Raw genomic sequence first — 23,734 nt, 5'->3', positions numbered from 1 at the left:
TGCATGAGCACTCATGATTAAGATGGTAATGCACTTTTTTAAGACCGTATTCTTGCACATTATATCTGTCTCTGAAGTGTGTTGCACGTGTTAGCTCAAGCTAATTTGCATATATAGTATGCCCAGGATGCTTGTTTGTGCAGTAGCACCTGACAGTGAGCACAGAGAATTAAGACTTAGAACTGTTAATGGGCCGTTTCCTGTTTACCTGGGTTTGATTATTTCAGCCTCCATTTACCTACTGTGTGTCTGTGAGCAAGACACTTAACCAGATAATGCTGTGGGACTATTGGAGGAAAAACTGGACTAGGCTCCACTGTGGTCTCCCAGACTTTATACCAATAATATGACCATTTGTACCCATACTGCTCAGCTGTCTTTAGTCATAAGCTGGACTTTATACTCATGTCTAGTCTTAATCTCACTCTGTATTTGGTCTGGATAGATGAAGAAATTGTTTTCTTTAGTAGCCAAGAATTAAATACAACATTAGTAGTTATGTAGTATTGCTTCTAATGCTATATCTACTGTAGTCAACCACATAAAAATCAACACACTGCTAAACTGTTTTAAACTGTTTAAAGTTGTTTTTGCACCTGCACTTTTAAAGTTTGTCCTGTTTGTTGCATTTAACTGTTGAGGCTACACACTCAAGTGCACTAGCCTGTGTTACATATTTATTGCATTTTCCTGCTGTTTGTTGCAAAAAAGAAAAATAAAACAAAAAATTATCCTTGTTTCGTGTCTTTCCTGACCTAGAGTAGTCCAAATACAGGCTTTGCTGTATTCTGGACTTTTGGCAAGTTCCTGTGTTGCCCATTTCCTTTCTGGGATAAAGGGAGGCTTCTTTGTTCACCAGTGGCAGTGAGGAGCTTAGAGCAGCCTATCTATCCCTGGAGGAGTGTCCCAGCACAAGAATCTGATAGTCTATTGGCCGTTTTGGGCCAATTTCTAGCTCTTTCAAACCCGCTTTGGCGTGGTTTTTGTGCTTGTTACTACTCAGCCAGGCTACTCGTGGTCCTGCAGAGTGGTGCTACCTGCAGAGAGGCTAAAAGAGTGACTGCTAACCTGATAAAAGTGTTTTTTTTCCTGCTACTACCTGGGCGACTGTCCGATCCAGCTAAACTGCAAGTATTTCTGCTTCTTGAACTGTTTTAAACTGTTTAAAGTTGTTTTTGCACCTGCACTTTTAAAGTTTGCCCTGTTTGTTGCATTTACCTGTTGAGGCTACACACTCAAGTGCACTAGCCTGTGTTACATATTTATTGCATTTTCCTGCTGTTTGTTGCAAAAAAGAAAAAAAAAACAAAAAATTATCCTTGTTTCCCGTCTTTCCTGACCTAGAGTAGTCCAAATACAGGCTTTGCTGTATTCTGGACTTTTGGAAAGTTCCTGTGTTGCCCATTTCCTTTCTTGGATAAAGGGAGGCTTCTTTATTCACCAGTGGCAGTGGGGAGCTTAGAGCAGCCTATCTATCCCTGGAGGAGTGTTCCCAGCACAAGAATCTGGTAGTCTATTGGCCATTTTGGGGCAATTTCTAGCTCTTTCAAGTCCTCCTGTATAAAACCCGCTTTGACGCGATTTTGCACATAGAGCAGCATCGGGCAGCTCCGCTTAATTGGGTTTAAACCATTCTCGGCTCCACAAAGTCTGCTGTTCACTTTTTCCCCTTCTAACTGATCTAGTTTTCATAATAAACACCGTATTCCTACTCTAAAGCCTGGCACTTGCTCACTAAAGCAATTATATAAGTCAGCACTAAAAAAATAAAAGCACTACATCCTCACAAACTCCCCTTAAGTATCTTGTTCCCCATTGGCTGTTTTTTTCAATTATAAAGGAATTCCCAATACTATTCTAGCATGTCCAAAGGTCAGTTGTCAATCTCCTCTCCGGTCCAGCTGGTGAATCTGGGAATCTTGAGGCAATGTTACAACTGCCTCATGTACACAGACAACCCTCTCCTCCTCCCAACAAATTCCAACACATGTGAGAGATGCAACCATGTAGCCAAACTGGAGGCTAAGCTCTCTCAACTCAGTACTGGCGTAACCAGTCAGGAGGAGAAGGAAACCACACTCACTACAATTCCAGTCCCGCATAGACCTACCACGACAGCAAACCAAACACATAAACACACAAAAACATACTCGGAGCCTCTAAATAAAAATCTGCCTAAGCAGCAGAGACCTCCAAAGCAGACACCCAAGCAACCACTACCCCAAAACAAAACATGTGCAACACAGCTCACAAAGCCAGTGTGCCGAACAGTCACAGCCCTTAAGCTAAACAACACACGTGATACACTTGTAATAGGTGACTCTATTGTCAGGCACACTGACGTCCCGCTCACCAGGCTGAACAAGGAGAAGGTCACGGTGAGCTGCCTGTCAGGCGCTAGGATCCGCCACATAACACAAGCACTTGGGTCACTCCAAGGCCAGTACAAATATGACTCGGTCATTGTCCATGCTGGTGTGAATGACCTGAGATGTACCTCCCAGGACTACATGAAAAGAGACATAGAGGAGCTCTCTGAGCATGTATCCCAGGCCGGTATGACCCTGACCTTGAGTAGCATCTTACCCTCACCAAAAATGATGCCACAATATGAAGACAAGATGATCAATTTCAACAATTGGCTTAAGTATTGGTGTCATTCAAAGGGAATCCAATGCCTGTCAGCCTGGGATGACATGCTCGACAAGCCACGATGCTTCGCTAGGGACGGCTTGCACCTGTCACCCCTGGGCTTTCGGATATTGGCAAAGGCTCTTGCCACCCCCATAGTGCCTTTTTTAGCAAGGCTCAAAAAACAAACCCACCTCCATAGGTATCACAAGGGATAAGAAACTAAGAGTAATGCTACTCAACGCCAGAAGTCTAAACCTCAAGATGCACACACTCGAAACTCTCCTTAGCATGGAGAACATTGATATCTGTGCAGTAACAGAAACCTGGTTCAAGGCTCCCGAGAGCACCCCAGCACTACCAGGTTATACCTCATACCATGCTTTTCGGCCCCAAAACTTGGACCGAACCACAAAAGGAGGGGGAGTATCAATATTCGCCAAAGATACCCACACCTCCAGGTTGGTGGCACAGCACGAAGCATCAGAGACTATCCATGTGCAACTAACAGTGGGTAAAACTGCCTTCCAGTTTATAGCCTGCTACAGACCACCCTCTCAAACCCAGGAACCCCACTCGGCCTTCCTGAGAACACTGGAAAAAATGAAGGTCTCTCCAAACACCATTATATTGGGCGACTTCAACTACCCAAACATAGACTGGGAGCATTACTCTAGCTCCAACACCCTAGCCCAAAGGTACCTAGAATTTATAAACTCAAATGCTATGGAACAACTTGTTACCACTCCCACAAGAGGGGAAAACATACTGGACCTGGTCATCACCAACATGGGGGCTCTATTCTCCAGACCAGAAGTGTATCCCTCACTGGTAAGATCAGACCATAAACTAATCTCACTGGATATTCACATCCCAACCCCACCCCCTGCCCAGAAAACCACAGTGAAAAATTTCTGTAAAGCAAATTTCGCACTCCTCAAAACCGAGGTGGAATCATTCAAAGCCCCCGGGCCTGTGGAAAATACGGCCCAGACCACAGAATCCTTTATAAACGCATTCTATAAACACCTTCAGGAATGCATGGATCATGCAATCCCAAATAAAGCCAAGACCCAATCCTCCAAAGGCAGGCGTCCTGTCTGGTGGACCACAGCCATAAACAAACTGTACAATAGAAGGAGGAAGCTACTACATGATAGAGCAAAATCCCAAAAAGGGAAGGCATCTCTGATCAGTATCAGCAAAAAACTACGGGCACTCATAAAATCGTCTAAGGCCAGCTTTGAGAGAAAAATTGCACAGGACCCTAATGATAATCACAAGGCTTTCTTTAGTTATGTTAGGAACCTGGGTGGGAATTCCCAGATATGCTCAGAATTAGTCCAAAATGACAAAAAATACACCGAACCCACAGACATTGCCAACATCCTAGCTGACAGGTACAGTGCAAACCCCCCCCCCCTGCCAAAAGGGAAAATATCTATCCCAGCAGACTGCAGCCCCCCTGACATCTCAGATGCTCAGGTAAGAGCCGCCCTCTCCAAAGCAAAAAACACAGCATCAATGGGACCAGACGGTGTCCCGGGCTGCGTCCTACATGAACTCCAAGAAGAGCTAAACCCAAACATAAAACTACTGTTCAGTCTCAGCCTTACTACAGGATATGTACCCAAAGAGTGGCGTACAGCAACACTGGTCCCTCTCCACAAAGGTGGTGCCTCAACGGATCCTGGAAACTATCGCCCCATAAGCCTGACTTGCTTGGTCTGCAAAGCTATGGAAAGGATCATCATGGACCTCATAAATAAAGATATTGGGGAACTACAGGCACTGGATCCTACCCAGTTCGGCTTTGTTAAGGGCAGATCCTGCCTCTTAAACCTGGTCTATTTCTTTCAAACAGTCACCAAGGCCATTGACGAGGGGAAGGTGGTCCACACAGCCTACCTGGACTTCACAAAAGCCTTCGATACAATACCCCACTCGGGCATTATAGATAAGCTCACCAGCTTAAATATAAACCCCTATGTCACTAGATGGGTTACAAACTGGCTCAAGGACAGAACCCACATGGTTAGAATTGCTGGAGCCCAAACAAGCTACAAGTGGCGTCCCACAAGGCTCAGTCCTGGGACCTCTCTTGTTCGGTATATATTTCTCGGAGGTACAGGCCAACACAGAAGGACTGTGGCTGGCCAAGTTCGCAGATGACTGCAAACTATGCGCCATAATCAACTCTCCAGCCGACACAAGCATCCTACAAAAGGCCCTCATAGAAACAGACAACTGGTGCCAGAGCCATGGCCTCAAGCTAAACACCAAAAAGTGTATAGTCATCCCCTTTGGCAAAAACAAAGTGCCCACAAATTACCACATAGGTGGTAATCCATTAAGTACGGAAGAAGTAATTAGGGACCTGGGGACCCAAGTTGATAGCAATCTCTCATTTGAAAACCACGTGGCCAAAGTGGTTAGAAAAACATTTTATGTAGCCCACCTAATCATGAAGGGATTCACATCTAGATCAGGGGAGGTCATCGTGCCTCTTTACTCATCCCTCAAAAGGCCCATAATTGAGTACAATGCCCCCTTTGGGATGTACCTTACCAGACAACTACAGCAACTGGAAAGACCCCAAAAGTACCTCACCAAGAGGATCAAAGGGCTCAAACAGATGCCATATGCTGCCCGGTTAAAAAAACTCCAGCTCTACTCAGTGGCATACCGCCTGCTCAGAGGTGATCTGTGCCTGATGTATAAAGCCATGTCCAACCCGGAATTAATGGACATATTGCACCTCAGAAAATCCAAATCCCATCGAGCTATGTGCTCGAGAGACTTGAACCTCAGCACTGAAATAAATAGGACATGCTGGAGGGACAGATTCATAACCCAGAGGCTCCCTTCACTCTGGAATAAAATCCCAGTCTAGGTTAGGCAGAGTCACTCATTGACTCTCTTCAAGAGGAATCTTGATGAGTGGATGGGAGATCGTAGGTTTACCCCCGGGTATCACTTCTGTGTCACTGTTAGACAGAGGCACAATATACTAACCTCGAAAAAGGGCATAGCAAAATTCATTTAAAATGGGTGGCGAAAGCCAAACACACTCTGGCTTAGGGCAGATAGCCTAGTATGAACCTATAAACCGTCAGCTGCTATTACTACTGCCATGGCCACTTTAGTTTGAGCTTGGGAAACTTCTTGTTTCAGCAAGCACTGATGAATCGAGCACCATTTGACCAAAACTGACATGGAAGTGTGCTTCACAGTGCTTTATTAGAATTTTTTAATGTTCCATTTTGTATCCTGGAGGTATGAGATTTGGTAAACTTGGGGGTTAGATGTTATAAGTAAAAAAGTGCAGAGGATACTGTTCCCTGCATCAGGGTGTGGCAGCACATTGACCCATGCATAAAAAGTGGTGAAGATTCTTATTAGAGCACCATCTGCCTGATCATTCAGGACCAAATGGTCTTTGGATTTGAGATGACTAGTATCCATTAATATGATGGCCACTATTACTACTCCTACCTACATGGAGGAGCTCTAGGTTTATGTAGCCCAGGCAGGTATGACTCTAGCCCTGAGCAGTCTCCTACCCTCACCCAGAATGATACCGTAGTACAAGCAGAAAATGATTGATTTCAACAATTGGCTAAGTTTCCAGTGTCATTCTATGGGGATCCAGTATCTGTCTGCTTGGGATGACATGAAAGACAGACCTCGATGCTTTGCCAGAGATGGCTTGCATCTGTCCTTCTGGATACTGGCCAAACCTCTTGCCACCCCTATAGTGCCTTTTTTTAGGTGGTGTTCCAAAGACAAAATCACCACCGTAACTGCTACAAACAAATGCATTCTGAAGGTCATGCTTCTCAGTGCTAGAAGTCTAAATCTCAAAATGTACTCGCTCGAAGTACTTCTTAAAATCGAGAACATCGACATTTGTGCTGTAACTGAGGGTATACCTTCATAAACTCGACATCCACATCGTTGAAACTGCTGTTGCAAACTAAAATTCAACAATCGCAAAAACCGAAGCACCAAATTAAAAACGTTGACCCCTTTTTGACCCATGGTAGCACTCGTTTTGGCAGTGGAGCGATCGGATAGTTTTGTAAAGAATCTCCGTGGTAATACCCAGATTTGCCCGGAGCTGTTGCACAATGGCACCTCCTATACCAAGCCAACAGATATTGCCAATATGCTAGCCAACAGATTCAATGCCAACTTTACCCCCCTCCCAAAGGACCAATCACAATACCAGTAGATTGCCAGGCACCCAGTATTACTGCTGCACAGGTTAAAATAGCACTGTCCAAGGCCCAGAATACAGCTTCTATGGGACCTGACAATACTGGCTGTGTTCTACATGAACTACAGAGTGAACTGGCACCTCACCTGTGTGCCATGTTCAGTCACAACCTCACCTCAGGCTTTGCCCCACCTGAATGGCGCACTGCTACAGTCATCCCTCTCCACAAAGGAGGAGCGACTACAGACTCAGAGAACTATCACTTCATTAGCCTGACAAGTCTGATATGCAAAGCTAAGGAGCGCATCATCATGGATCGAATAAACAAGGTTATAGGGAATCTCCAAACTCTGGATCCCACACAGTTTGGTTTTGTGAAGGGTAGATCATGCCTGCTTAAACTGGTCAACTTCTTTGAGTCAGTCACCAGAGCTTTGGATTAGGCAAGGTGGGTCATACAGCCTACTTTGATATGGCCAAGGCCTTTGATACCATTCCCCACTAGGGAATCATAGAAAAACTAACTAAGCTAGGCATCATCCCCTATATCACTAGCTGGGTTGCAAACTGACTCACAGAACCCAAAGTGTGAAAGTAGCTGACTCCCAAGTCAGGCTGCCGACCAGTCACAAGTGGAGTCCCACAGAGTTCAGTCCTGGGTCCTCTGCTGTTTGGTGTCTACTACTCTGAAGTGCAGTCCAACACGAAGAGACTCTGACTGAGAAAGTTCACACATGATTGCAAGTCGGGAGCCATAATTAACTCCCCAAGTGATGTTGACATCCTACAGAAAGGCCTCAATGAGACCAACAGCTGGTGTCAGAACCATGGCCTTAAGCTTAGTGCCAAAAAATGTGTCATCATCCCCTTTGGGAAAAACCCGGTTCCCATGAATTGCCACATCAATGGTAGTCCACTGAACACAGAAGGTGTCATAAGAGATCTGGGAACACAGGTTGACAGCAACCTGTCTTTTGACCAACACATTGCCACTGTGGTCAGAAAGTCCTTCTGTGTGGCACATCTCATTACTAAGGGTTTTGCATCCAGGAAGAAAGAGGTTATTGTTTCCCTCCACTTTTCCCTCATTAGGCCAGTCATCGAGTACAATTTCCCATTTGGCATGTACCTCGCTAGATACCTGCAACAACTGGAGAGGCTGCAAAAGTACCTCACAAAGAGGATCCTAGGCCTTAAATACTTGTCCTATGTGGACAAACTCAAAAAATCTCCCAACTATTCTCTGTCTCATATCGCCTACTTAGAGGTGATCTCTGCTTGACTTACAAAGCCATGTTTGAACCATCTCTGTTAGAAATGCTATGTCTAAAGAAATCCCAATCCTTCCACACTACACACTCCAGAGACCCCAACATCATTACCACAATCAACAAAACAAGCTGGAGGGACAGGTTCATAACCTAGAGACTGCCCATGCTATGGAATAGACTTCCCATACATGTCAAGTGGAGCGCCTCACTGGTCCTCTTCAAGAGAAATCTTAATGAGTGGAGGGGAAATAGAAAATTCACCCCGGGGATCACTCCAGTGGCTGTACTCGACAGAGGCACTGGGAACTAAGGCCGGGTGGCACGATGCCAGTGTAATCCTATGGGCTAGGCTTGTAAAGGCTCCAGGGCCATTAACCTAGTACACATCTATGAACCACCACCCACTATTCTGTTTTAGTATTAATCAAACATAGTTGCTAGTTATTCTAAGAACAATGACTTTAATGCAAAAAAGTAGATATTTTGGCTTGTTTATTCTACTTGTTTCCCAAGGTTCTGGATAGCTGCATATCATGCATAACCAGATTATCCCTTTTTTATTCAGTCCATCATTAAGAATGGCCTTGTGTCAATCCTATGCATGCAAAAAAATCCTGTCCTTGTTTTAGAATTCAATTACTAGAATTGCTTCTGCCACATAATGGTATAGAAGCTCAATTTAGAATTTAGCATATCAGTCTGTCCTTATTTGTTAGCATTAATATTTCTTCATAAAAGGTATTGGTATTAAAGCATATGAAATAGCAATCAGTCAAGTGTGATTTTTTATTTTTCTTTGTTATAAGTTATTTAGGGGAAGAATTCTTCTATATTAAAAGGCTCTGATTTGAATCCCTAACACAATTTTTTTTTTCATAGGAATCAAATTTATACGTAAGTGTACATTAAAGAGGCAGGCATCCAAAACTGGACCTGACAGTGAGAAGATGATCATGTGGGTGTGTTTCTACATTAGTTACAAAGTATGTTAAGCTTTCAGGAGTATTGTCTGTCAAGTAACACCAACCTGCTTACTGAATGATAGAAAACTGCATTGTCCTTTACAGGAAAGAGTTTAGAGTTGAATTAGTGGAAAACGTGACCCAATACTCTTAATGCCCAACATTATATAGAGGTAAGATAAGGGTGTAGACTCTCAAAAGCAGATAATGTCTGCTTATCTTTGAATGAACACTTTCTTTCTGCTGTGTTCTTGTGAAGCTTAAAGTTTGCTAGATGAGAACAAGGTTGTACAATGTTTTGTAGACTATGAAAGCATTACTTGCGAGGTGTTTTAAGGGTTGTGCTAGTGAGAGTAAAACCATTATTGAGAAAACAAAATCATATACGTCTTTATTTTGCATATCTGTAGTTAATAAATAACTTTTTATATTGATTTCCAGGTTAAAAGTTTATTAAGAGCTAAATTCCATTGTCCTGATGACCACATTAATGCTATCTGTGAAAAGTTCCAAGAAAAACTGCTTACAGAATCCTTCCGCTCCACAGCACTAAATACAGATGATGCAAGAATTTTGCACTGGGACACAGCCATTCGAGAAGTCACTGGTGATGAAACAAATGGGCCTTTATCTACAGAATGTTATTTTTTGTGGAAATCAACACGTATGCAGTACTTTTCATTCTCAGATGATGTTCAAAATATGCTAACAGAGCTTCGAAAGTCATTTAAGTTACTACTTTTAACCAATGGTGCCCCACAAGTACAAAGAGAAAAGGTAGAAATTTGCTGCTGTCAGACCTACTTTGATGCTGTTGTTCTTGCAGGTGAACACACTGAGGAAAAACCAGCACCTTCTATATTCCACCACTGTTGCAATATCCTGGGAGTTGAACCGCAGGTCTGTGTTATGGTTGGAGATTCATTGGACACTGATATCCTGGGAGGTTTAAATGCTGGGTTGAAAGCCACAATCTGGATCAATAATAGTGGCAGAGCCCTCACAGAGGGCTCCCCTTTACCTCACTATACTGTATCCTCTGTGCTGGAAGTACCTCAGGTGCTGAAAAATATTAAAAAAGAAGGCATCTGTAAGAACTGACCAGATGTGTGAGACATATGATTGCCAAATTAGGAGACTGATTGTTTTTAAAATTTGAATTATTTTTCTGCATTTTCAGACTAATTCAGATTTCTGCTAATCTGCACTTCAAAAAGTTTTGTAACACAGTATACAAATTTTTAAATGCAACAATGACTGGATTTGGATGATGGTGCTACATTAAGAAACTCCATTCCATGTTGGTAAATATTCTAAGACCAGATTTGATCCTAAAAATGAGTGGGAGGCACAGGAAAAACATTCCATCAAATGTTAATCAAGCAAGAACAACAGTGCAGTTCAATTATCTTTGTATATTTTCTGTTTTTTTTTTACTTTGCTGTGATAGGGCACCCCCATTATGGGATACTTGGTGGGGGCATGTCTTTATAGCTCGAATGGTACTGTTTAAGATCTGCTGTGCAGTAAAAATTAGTGTAAATTTACTTTGTCCATCTGAGCCCAATTTTCCATGTTCAGTGGCTGACTACAGACTTGCCCTACTTTTACCTTATCTTGGCAGCATTACTGAAGCTTGTAAGGTGCATGTACAAAAGATAAATCTTGGTGACACATGTACGGGGTTATTAGACCTTGGGGAAGTTTGAAGATTAATGATATTCAGTTCAGTACAAAATGAGGGACTCACATTCATTATGAAAGTCAGTGCCAACTCCAGTGACCAGGGCTGTGGGCCGAACACTAAAATCCTGTCTGTTATAGTGCTTCTGTAGTTCTCTAATGTATCAGTGAAGTGTTTAGAATTAGATTTTGTCATTGCTGGAAATGAACTTGAAAGTGTGGGAATAGGACATCTTGGTTCTATAGATAAGGATTCATCATATTTGTCAAAGATGAAAATATCTTTTGAGGCACATACAGTAGATTGGGATGATTACAATCTAAACAAAAACTTTAAAAGGGAGAAAGGGTTAAAATGTAGAAAAAGAACAGAGTATTAAGTCACTGAGGAAAAGACATTTAGTGATTTCTGTTTTTGTCCTAAACAACTTAATAAGGTGAACAGATTAAGAAGAGAGACACAAACCAATTGAATGGGAATTTAAAAGCCAATGGAGGGTGTTTGTAGGAGTTGGCAATAAAAAGATAAACTACATATGCAAGTGTATTCTTTGATAGTAAAAAAGTAGTTCCCCTTTATGGCACAGATGTTAGGATTCCCTCCAATATCTAACTTTCAGGCCTCTAACCCAACTCTGCTTTGGGCTACATGTTATTGTTTCTTATACTATGCCACCAACACTGCACCCCCATAAGCCCAACAGTTTTTCAGAATTTTCTTGTGGTTTCTTTTCACAATTTCCATTGGTTCCCTGGATGATGGGCTTGCTTCTGATTGGCTACCCTCAAATTCCCTGACTGATAACAGTAGGTAACCCCAGTAAGCCCCATTAAGCCCCTTAGTCACTCTTTTATGTTGGTAGTTTTTCATTCAGACCTTTGATGCCTGTTGGTGCAGCATTCCCAAGAATGAACCCCTCAAATCACAGATTATTTGAGCTGCTATCTACATCACTTCATTTTCATTAAAACCATTAAGGCTGTAAATGAAACTGTGCTGTCTGAATTAATCTTATGCTGGGACAAAGGCAGCTACGAGTATTCTGTCCAGAAGTTGCAATGAAAAGTCTTTTTTCTTGCTAATGAAAAACTCGTACAGCTCTGTGATTTATTTTCAGTTCAGATTGGAATTTATTACACAAACCTTTTGAAATTAAATTTGTTTTTTGTTTTTTTTGATTTTTCTTCCACAAAGACTGATTGGATCACTATAGCAAGTGATAGTGATAGTCCATCCTCACAACACTTGAATACACCTTTGGTTTGCCAGATCTGAAAGGGCTTGGACCTACAGAGGATCTCCCCAAGGAGGTCTCTTTCCATATTTGAAACTGCATGAAAGAGTCTCTGAATTCCTTTAGAAAAGATATTGAAACTGCAGTGGTGACCCCCACAGTTCCAGAGTTGGATCAAAGATCTTGACAAGAAGCCAAAACAGCTCAGTACTTTGCAGTAGAATGAACTGTACATAGAAGGAAGCCTAGATGAAAAGTATAACCCTTGGGGCTTATAAATATCTTAACTAACCACTTTGCTGAATATGGGTGCAAGTTAATGAAAAAGATTGTCTGGATTCCCTTGAAATGCAGCCATATGTGAAAAGCCAGCCTAAGAGTAGATTTAAAAGTAACTGAACAAAAATAATGACTGACTGCTTCAGCAGTATGTCAAGAAATACAAGCTTGTCTACCAATATGCTGATAAACAAATATGACCTGTAATTTCAGAGAAGACTGAAACATACCAGAGGGGACAACAAGGACTAGATAGCCTCCCAGTCCTTTAGCTATAAACATGACTATTCACCCACCACTGCTATTGACTTGATAATCCCTTTACCAAATCCCCTAACCTTTTCATAAAAGGTCAGCAGCCCACCAGCAACAGCTTACTCAGCAGGTAGGATTTTTATTATTGGACCATGGCTGAAGGCACCTCAAGAGGCGGGCCCATCAAGATTGGATTTCCAATTCAGCTGCTAAGGAGATACTCATACTTTGTCACAAATCTCCATGTCCAGAAGTAACAGGATGAAGTCCAACACAGCAGACCATCACCCACATAAAAAATCAAACTAGATAATGATCACAAAGAGAGCAATAAACCTGATCCACCTGTAACTTCCATCCCCAAAGATGAGAGAGGAGGAAAGCAGGATTTGCCAGAAACAAGAGGTGCATATGGAGGAACATGGCCAAGCTGGAATTTGCAGAATCCAACTAATGTACCCCTCCCCTGCCCAGTAAATCTGTGATCATAAACAGCTCTGGCAAGAAGTTTTAGGAGTGGAATTCAAAGTATTTGAAAAGGGTTCACATATTTTCCACACTAGCAGGGCCAGCATGCAGTCCACTACCTTTTCATACAATAACATCTGTAAGGGTACTGAACCACCAAATATGACATTAGAACTACTTCAGACCACTCCATCACCAGAGCATTACATCTATTTACCATTACATTTAGTGGGGAATATCTCCCCATGTAAAATCCAAATAACCTGTGATATTCTATGGCTAATACTGGACAAAAATTTCCCTTGTAATGAAAAGTTTTTCAGAGGGACCAACAATGTAGTTATGAGGTAGCTTCATTGTCCTGATGGTGCAGAGAGCAAATTTATACTGCAAAGTTCAGATTATTCCTGTCATTCCTCTGCTGTTATTCTGGATACTTTGGTGACATCTTTTTTGTTACAGAAGACTAGCTGTCAGCTGCAGGACAGTTTCATGCAGCATATTAACAGCTCAACATCTTTTCTGAGATTCACTGTCAACTCAAGCCCTCAAAGAATGCAAGAAACTAGGCAGTCTTCAGATCCTCACAGACCATTATCAAAAAAACCATAAGGATAGATGGTCAGCTACTTACAGGTTATATGCACCCTTTCCACACCACTAAAAGAAACATTGTGAAGTCACAGTTGCTTAGGTTAGTGAGAATTACAACTGAAATGGAGAATTTTGAAAAGAATATGGTGCATTTAAAGGAAGAATTCCTCAAGAGGGCATACAGTGTTCCAGAGGTTGATTATATTTTCCAACCTATTCCCGAGCAACGATGCCAAAATTTAACAGTATCTGGACCAACCCTTTTCCCTGCATAGTTAATAACCACCTTAAAACTAGGTGCTGACATAAGGGCACCAAGCCACAGTTGTTTCCCCAGTGCCATGGCTGTTCTTGCACAGTGTATTCCCATCCTTTATTAAGGATATTGTCAAGACTAACCAGAAGATTATAGATGAAAATGGAGGACTCTTCTGACAGCTTGGTGTAAGGCCCAATTTCTACAAAAAAGCAAGAAACATTAATGTTTAGGAGTCTATCTTGGAAGAGCAGCTTTCTCAGTCCTACCACCACTCTCCTGTAGAGGGAATATTTCCTTGGAAAAAATGCAGTTGTGGTTTCACCAGTAGGCCACATTGGTTCACATCACCATAGAATAGAGTATACCCCCTTGAGATTCCAATATTGTCTGAGACATCTTGTTTCTATATGGTACACTGAATGTAAGAGTTTCTATGCAAGCAAGACCATAGGCAAATTATCAAAATATATAAGCACCTTTATACTCTATAGAACAAATGCAGTCATAATGCCATGTATAGAGATCAAATTGGCTCACATCATAAGGCCGTGTATGCGTAGTTGGTTCACGACATCCCAAAAGCTTCATAGTTTCATAGAAGATTACTAGGCTGATGGCTTAAGGGCCCTTACAAGCCTAGAAAATAAAGCCTGAATTTACCCAATATATGGCCTCTATGGGCAAGAGGATGGCATGGATTTGTAACTGTGCAATATGTTACAGATTGCCTCTATCCATAAAGGACATAGGCACTACCCTAGGTGTGAATTTGTGATTTCCCCATCCATTGATCCAAATTGCATTGAAGAGGATCAGGTAAGGGCTCTGCTTAATGTGAATAGGAAGCCTGCTTCAAAGAAGGGGCAATCTCTGAGACATATCTGTCTGTCCAGCATGTTTTGTTTGAGTTGATGGCTAAGTTTAGATCCCTATATCAGGTGACCTTCATGCTCTTTGACTTGCGGATGTGTAGCGGCTCCATCAGAGCTGGATTTGTGACTGCCTTATAGGTCGGGCATAGGTCACCCCTTATAGTCAGTACACCCTGTATGTATTTTCTTTGTGAGGAACCTCTGAAATCGTTCCAGCTGGTGTAAGTACCTAGTCCAGTATATGCCAAGTGGAGCATTGTACAGCAGGACTATAATTTCCTTGGATCTGGATGCCATACCTTTACTTATAAGTTGTGCCACATAAAAGGACGTCCTTACCACTGTGAACACATGATGGTCCAAAGTTCAGGCTACTGTCTGTCTGTGTACCTAGATCTCTCTCCTCTGAGTCCACTCTTAGGGGTGTGCTACTGATATTGTAATTTGCAGGGGTATTTGACTTCCCAAATAGAATGATGATGTTAATGTTAGGCTTTCGATCTGGAGAAACATTTGCAGCCTAGCCACAAAAATCCCAAATTGTATTACCCACAGGTGTGAATAATTAATACCCAGTTACAAATCACTTCAGTGAGGATTTAGGAGGCAGACCCAAGATGCATTTAATACATAAATTTGAACAATTTCAATGAGGGCTTGAGAAACCAGACCTGAGATATACTTACAATTGCCCAGCCATTTGTCCAGGTTATGCTTAGAGAGTTGGGAAGTGTCTTTGTTTTACATCCAAGGGACACTTTTTACATAAAGGATGAATTCTTTTGGAGAGATCTGCATCTCGCCTATAGGTCCTATTTATATTTTATTAGAAATTTAAATCCCTTGAGCAGGTGTTTAGGGTGGTGTTTGTTTATGGATGTTTCAAAACCACATAGGACTGAATCCTTTGAGGCTCTGTAGGGAGTTTGCAGAAAACAAAAAAAGAGCAGACACACTGAGGTGATCTCTGTAGCTCATGGGGAGTCATGCCCTTGATTGTCTTGATGAGGAAACACTGCAGTCTTTTTAGCTGAGTCATATGCTTAGAAAAGTGCATACCAACGAAGGCATTATACTCTATTATGGGCTTAATGAAGGAGAAGTAGAGAGGGATGATAACTTCCTTGGTAATCACTCCGGTCAGATAAAAGTATTCTTGAATAAGAGTGGATACATGATGATCAAAGGATAGTTCATTATCAATGAAAGTGCCCAAGTCCCTGATGACTGAATTAACATTCAAAGGGGTGTTATCTGTGTGATTAGTGAATAGTTGCCCTTATTTGCTAAAGGACACAGTACTGCATAGAATGGCCTTTAGTTTAAGGCTATGGTCCACTCACCATTTATGTTGCATGGTAGGCCCTCCTTGAGAATCTGGAAGTCAAATGAAAATTTACGACTGCTCTGAGTTTGCAGTCATCTGCAAACTTAGCCACAGGCACTTGTTGTCAGTCTTAACATCACAGAAATAAATAATCTTAGGACTGATCCTTGGGAGACACTGTAGGTAACTACTCTTTTTGATGAGTGTGTGCCACCAACACTAATAGCTTGGGTTCTGTCAGTAAGCCAAGTTGCTATTTGGCTAGTAACATATAGGGGGTTATGTTTAATTTGATTAGCTTATCGATAATGCCAAAATGTGGACTAGTATCACAGGCTTTACCAGCTCCAGATAGGCAGTGTGAGTCAATTTGCCTGCATGTAATGCCTCAATGACCTGTTCAAAGAAGTCCACCAAGTTCAGGAGGCAAGATCTGCCTGTAAAAATCTCAAACTGGCCTGAGTCCAATGCTTGTAGACTGCCTGTATTTGTGCTAATAAGTTCCGTAATGATACATTCCATTGCTTTACAGATAAGGCTGGTGAGGTTTATACATCTATAGTTCCCAAGGTCAGTAGTAGAGCACCCCCTTGTGGAGTGGCATATCTACAGTGGTTCTTCATACCTCTGGTCCACCAAAGAGGTTTAGATTAAATGACCAGGCTTTTGTCCTTCATGCAGGTATATTTTCCACTATAACATAAATAGGAAATACTAGTATGAGCATTTCTGCAACTTAAAGCCAACACATGCTCTTCCTCAGCCTGTTTGCTGTTTTGAAGTGATTCCCACCCCACTTCCCCCCATTCTTTAAGTTTTATTTTACCAGTCCTTGCATCTTTCCCTTTCAGTTGATGTATTAATCCATTGAGGCTGAAACCCATACATTTTAAGTTATAGTCTTCTTAGATTGACATTACCTAGCAATCGGTTTTATTTTATCCCCCTTTTCTAACAGTTTGCATTCAGATTTTTTTAGCTTTAGTGCAGTTAAAGTATTGATGCGTTGGTCACACCAAAGTCTGAATAATACATAATGGTTATGTTTTAGATCCACCCACCATTACTACGTTGAGACTGCCCTTTTACAATTTATACCTCTGTATTTCCATAGTTGGTTATTGGTTTCTTATTGCTGTTCCTTGAAAACAAAGTGTGATTTAGCTTTGTACTTTGACAAGTGCCCTGTTTTTACTGATTGGCCTTACTATATATGAGATAAATTTACTTGTATACCACTTGGCACTTTAAATCACTTCCAGTTGCATATAGCATCTGAAGAAGTTTCCATTCAGGAGATTCAGGCAAACTTTCAAGGTCTTTCCACTGCAAGAGTTTCACCAGCATATTTCCACAAGTTCCATCAGAGTATTCTCATTCATCTGGCGAAACTTGTTTTTTTCCTGGTGTCCCATTTCTTTAGAAATTAGGTTGCCTTTCCTTGCCATATGGAATTAGCTCTGAGAGCTTCTTTTGGTTGAACAGTAAGACTTGCCGTGCTATGACTGGATGTTGTCCACCAACAGGTGATTGGTCTGACTTTCTCAAATAAAACCACTTTTTTTTACTGTCCTAATTCTCTGGTTACTGCAACCCCAGGTATAAAAGTGTTAGTACTTGTACATCTGCCAGCGGCAGATCACTGAACCAGTCCACGGTGTTCCTATTGTAGGTTAAGTATTCAGAACCCTATTGGTCATTACAACTCCTGAACATGGATATTATTGGTATTTAGGCATACCTTTGTTTGACATTTAGAAGTCCTCTCACTCATGGTTGTTCAGACCTTTTCCTTCTCCTTCCTCTCCACTAGTTGATTGACAGGTTTCTTGCCTCTTATCTTTGCCCATCCCATAGATGTGCCAGGCTTATGCTTCCATGTCATTGGAGCATATTTTCTCTAAAGTTGATTGGTTAGACCATTTTGTCTGCATTTTATCTTATTATTCATTCCACTGGTGCACAAAATGCTTCCTCCTCACTGGAATGCTTTTTTGTCATATAAAAGTGGATGGAACATTATTAATTGGCTTAGTTTCTGGTGTCATTCTAGGGGGTGGAATATTTGTTAGCATGGAAGGAGATGGTCAACAGACCACGCTACTTTGTTAAGGATGGCCTGCACTTCTCCCCTTTCGGCTTTCGAATATTAGTGAAAACATTGTCTTCCCCCATAGTGCGCTTTTTAGGCAATGCCAAACTAAAAGTACTTAAGACATAGCAAATCAAAACCAAGAAAATCTGGTACTTTTCCGTTATCGGGGCAACATTGAAAATGCGGTCGCTGAGCTACTTATGTACACAGAAAAGAAAACGAAGAAGGTCAAACATGTTGGTTCACTTCATATATCCCTTCATATATCTTTGTCACACTCATACCTAGGGCTCTGACACTTTATTTCCTCCTCCGTCTTAATTATGAATAATTTGCAGTCAGTATGTTAACATTAACCAGTTGTTGTGTAAGAGGTGACATAATTTCCTCAGAGCTCCTTTCTACAGTTGCTCACTGCTGATGTTGGGTGTACTTGTTCATATATATTTTTTTAAAGTCCTTATAGTTTTTCTTGTCTGGATTTCACGACTGTTAGTGGACGTTGTTTTCAATCTGTCTGATTAGTACGAGCGTGTACGCTGGGATCAGAATCTCAGTGAGATATACCGGCAGATTTATATGTCAGACAAGTGCCTAATAGTTAAAATTAACAGTTCAGTGTAGCCCCTTGAAGCAGAAATCTTTCAATAATATACCTGAAGTGCCTTAATGAACAGAGCCGTAAACATATTTAGGTACCCATATATATATTAATAGCCGTATTGTAATCAGAGCTTTGGTGAGACAGTGTACAGTATCTAAAATACTTTGCTCCTCCTCCTTTAAAAAAAAAACCTTGAGACTTCCAAAAAGGGAAACGGAACAACCTAACAGTAAATATGCTCCCTCACTGTCCACTTGTGAGTGTTCTGTTTGCGGAGGTAACTTCCCCTATGTAGATAGCTGGCGCTGAAAATGTAGTTTGCCGGGGTGGTTACAAAAGCATTTAAAAGACACATTTCACTTTTTTTTTTTTTTAGGTGCATTTCAGTAAATAAGCAAAGTAATACAATTACCAGCTTCACTTTTTTTCCTTTTTTTTTTTTTTGCCATTGCATCCCTTACATACTGTAATATACTGTAAATAGCTGTGTGTAGTGCTGCTGTTAACCAGGGTGTGTATGCATAAGAAATGCTGCCCAAACTATACCTAAAATCAGGAGTTGTAAAACAATCATACGAAAAAAAAAAATTTTATAAAGTCTTTTCAGCTTGAACCCTATTATATATTATCTATTTTGTTTACCCAACATATATTTTAGCAATAGTAGTATCGTACATTCTGTCATTTAACAGTAAAGTAATATTTACTGAAAATTGCTTTTAAAAAAAACAAGTAATTCTAAAATTCATTTAAACTATATTGTCGTACAATTTTGTATGGATAATCACAAACCAGTTATAGGTGTCAGTTTTCATTATAATGTAATAGTTAACACATGCTTGGAATGTACAGATAACAGCTTAGAATGTTTCTGTCAAAGATAATGAACATCTTGTAAATCCTGTCAAAAGTAAAGGAGTTATTTCCCCTTAAGATGGATTTCCCTATCTGGCAGTTGCCCATGGATGGCTTGAGGAGTCTCGTATACCACTCCTTACTGCACTGAGGTTTATATTTCTGGTGCCAGGAATTAACATCTATTGAGTTTTGTGAACTTAGTTACAGATGAATCACAACACCACCGTGGACTGGAATAACTATATGCAAGACGTGTGTGCTACTTCATTACTTTCAAAGCCTTCAGTTAAAATTGGTGGTGTAAACAAAATTGTGGAGGTTGATGAAAGTCTTTTCACTAAAAGAAAATCTAATGTTGGTCGTGTTTTACAACAGCAATGGGTTTTTGAAGGATTATGTCGTGAGACTAAATGTTTTCTTGTAGCTGTCCCTGACCGTTCTGCCCAAACCTTACTAAGTGCCATCCAGAATGTAGTGGAAGGCAGTACTGTCTTCTGTAATTGCTGGAAAGCATATAAATCTGATGAACTGAGGGATGCAAGATGCGAACACTTCACTGTAAATCATACCTATAATTTTGTGGATCCAGACAGTGGATGCCATACACAACATGTGGAGAGATTATGGGGAAGTGCAAAGTGGTGCAATAAAAGACATCGCGGTAGTGACAGACATCACCTTGACTCATACGTGGCTGAGTTTATGTGGAGACGTGGTAACCTTAAGAATTCACTATTTTCCACAATGTTGACAGATATTTCTAGCTTTATGTCTCCAGAATAACTATTACCAAATTCCTTTATTATAACTTAATTACAGTTTTACACACACTATTTTAAAGTTAATGTTACAAATTTTTCTTATTTGTGTTTCCTGTCATTCATTAACAAATAAAATTACAGTAAGTATTTTACATTTTCATCTGATTTCAAAATACGTTACTTATATGAAGTCACCGAAATGAGTGGGGAAGGGAGTGATAGAGGCTTGGCTCAGAGGTGTGATGAGCAATAGTCAATCATATTTTGACTTAACTGTGTTAAGTAAATTTAAAGTAATACACAAAAAAAAAATAACATGTTATCTGATTTTGTTGAATTCATTAAGTTTTTTACTTTCTGTTGTAAATTATCGGGCCAGCACTTTCAATACGATCGTTCCCTTGTAATCTACTAACTCGTGTAGAAAGTGTTGCCTTGGTACAGAAAAACATTGTATAGTCCAGGCATGTTACCTGAAAGGCTTATTTTATTTCTTTTATATTTGCTGCTTGACATTTGCTCCCATGCTTCGTTGCTGCTGTCTAGTACTAGTAACACTAAACACTTTTCTTACTAAGTGCAAACAAATACTATTGACAGCAGACTCAGTAGGTTAATTGTTGTTTTCTTCTTTCCCTCTTTTAGTATGTGTGGTCCAGTTCTCGATATTATAATAATAATAATAATAATAATAATAAAGTAATTAAGTAAGTACTGCTTTACGAGCTCTAGCCATGTTCTTGTCATTACTCACTTCTGCACAGTATTGCATTTGGTAGTGTGCAAGCAGGTACAGGAACTCAGTGCTAGATATCTAATACAAAAATCCAAGATATGAAAAATTTATTTAACATATACTGCAAGATTTCACAGAAGACGAATGTGAATAGAAGTTACAATTAATGATGAAAGCAAGGGCCTCATTTCATGAATAATGTTTCAATATTAAAACGTATAACTGAACAAAAGAAGAATGGTAACGCGTCTAAATTTGCAGATGTAAAACAGGTCAATTCCTGAATCCTTCTGCTCATTTTAATGCCCTATTTCACAACTGGGCCATTTTTTTCTTGGATCTTCACTCTACCTTATTATTTCAAGGTCCTTCAGCTATAGAATTGTTATACTGTTCTATTATTATATTTTTATTACTGTCTGTAACATTTACTGAAAAGACAGAAAAATATATTGCCTCTTACAATACCAATACAGTGATTGATTTTCATTTTTTTGAAAACGGGGACATGTAGCCTTCCACCGTAATAAGCCATAATCAATATATTTCATAAGAATGTTCTATTCCTTGCTCACTGAATATCAGGCTCCCCTCTCACTCTGCATTGCATTAAGCGGAATGTGACAGATTACATTGTGCAAGAATAAACAGTGGAATTAATAAATATGTTGTATTGTGATTCTGCTTACTTTTTCTGGAATAAGAATGGTGTCCCACTGTTTGGGGGAGGAAAACACCTCTTGGCTGTCAGTATTTTCTAAGAACACACCTGTGTTTTTCCCCTCAAGCTTTTGCTCCACCATCCTAAAAGTTGAACATTATTTTGAAAGTTCGAAGTTGATAGTATTACCATTTAAAACGTGTTCTTAATTTATATCTTTTTCACTAATTGTTATTTAATCAGGCATGAATAAAACAGTTAAAAGAGGAAAAGTCTAGATTTACGGAAGTGTGTATTCATTGTTATTCACTTAGCTATTGGAACCTCATTTCCACTGTTGCCCAGATAACGGAAAAGTACCGAAAATCTAAAGGCATTGCTGCTCAGTGGTAGGAGTCTAAACAAAAAACCCTACTCCCTAGAAGTTCTCTTCACCCTAGAGAATGTTGACGTCTGTGCAGTCACTGAGACATGGCTCATAGATTAGTATTAGGCTAACTGCCCTTGTGGATCATTTTAAAGCTAGACAGTTAACCTCTGTGAGAATCAAACCCTGCACCGTAAGGCAAAAATATCTTACCCATTATGCCATACTCCTTCTTTAAAGTTGCAGGAAGCACACCGACAGTGCAAGGTTATAATGCCTTCCACACATTTAGACCATCTGGTCCACAGATGGGGACTAAAGGTGGAGGTGCCTTGATTTACATCAAAAATAAATATACCTCAAGGCTGGACAAACAGGACAATGCATTTGAGCTACTCCATGTTCAAGTCACCATAGGAAAAATGCAATACCATTTCTTTGCAAGCTGTGGGTCCCCCTCTGTGACTCTGGAAACCCATACCATGTATTTAAACTTATTGGAAACACTCACCATCCAACTCTGTACCACATTCATGGATGGCTTTAATTGCTCCACTATTACGTAAGAATCCTGTATGACACCAAATGTACAGACTGCATATTCCTGTAAACGCTAACTCCCTGGACCAGATTGTCAGTACACCAACCAGGGTGCAACTATACTGGATCTGGTCCTCACTAGTATGGGAGAGTGCTGCACACCCCCTGATGTAATGTCTTCCATGGTAAGGTCAGACCACAGAATGGTTTCCTTTGAAGTAAAAATAAAACCTGGACCCCCAGCTAACCCTAGCATATTCAGGAATTACTCTAAGGCTAACTTCCTGCTGTTAAGTGATAAATTGGCAAATTTTCAAGCCTCCATAAACCCTGAGAACACAGCTACAAGCATGTTAGTAGCTGCATAGAGGCAGAAGTACCCGACCAGAAAGAAGTACAAAACTAACTCAAAAAACAAGCCACCCTGGTGGAATCACAAAATCAATAGGCTGTATAACAGAAGGAAGAAAATCGTGGCAAAAATTAAGAGGTGCAGCACCCAGCAGGATAAAAGTGCTACTCAGAGGACAAAGTCTGCAAAAGCCAAATCTGAGGTAAATTTGGCCTCCCAGACCAAGGACCAACCACAAGGCATTCTTTAGCTATGTCCACAACCTGAAAGGTAATACACAGTAGTGTGCAGAGCTCATTGTAAATGGAGCCACCTATACTGAGGCCGCAGATGTAGCAAATCTATGGGCTGACATATTCAGCTCCACCTCAACGTTCCCTCACGAAATACCATCAAATATAACTCCCCCAGCTATCACTAGAGAATAGGTCCTTAATGCTCTGTCTAAGGCCAAGAACACTGCATTAATGGGCCCAGACAATATCCTAGAATGCCATCTAAATAGTATGAAACATGGCCTAGCATTGCCTGTGGAGTTGCTGTTTAACTGTAGCCTCCAAACGGGCTTCGTGCCTCATGAATGGAGAACAGCAAGAGTCATCCCTCTACACAAAGGTGGGCCATCTACAGACCCTGGAAACTACAGACCCATAAGTCTCACTAGTCTTATATGCATATCCATGGAAAGAATCATCCTGTAAATGA

At 40.7% G+C, this 23,734-nt stretch overlaps 1 protein-coding gene across 1 annotated transcript in view; it reads left to right on the top strand.

Moving 5' to 3' along the window:
* LOC122790458 (N-acetylneuraminic acid phosphatase) overlaps positions 1 to 21,775 on the top strand; it is a 35,666-nt gene extending 13,891 nt beyond the window's left edge. Inside the window, exon 3 of the mRNA XM_044058007.1 lies at positions 9,525 to 21,775. Coding sequence (XP_043913942.1) covers positions 9,525 to 10,184 — 660 coding nt within the window. The 3' untranslated portion in view covers positions 10,185 to 21,775. The remainder of the gene's footprint in view (positions 1 to 9,524) is intronic.
* Positions 21,776 to 23,734: the final 1,959 nt, after the last annotated feature.

This window comes from Protopterus annectens, chromosome 1.part2 (assembly GCF_019279795.1).
Source record: "Protopterus annectens isolate FY-2018-M chromosome 1.part2, PAN1.0, whole genome shotgun sequence".
Lineage (NCBI taxonomy): Eukaryota > Metazoa > Chordata > Ceratodontiformes > Protopteridae > Protopterus > Protopterus annectens.
Note: the sequence above shows the minus strand (reverse complement) of the source record. Positions and strands in the feature narration are given on the sequence as shown.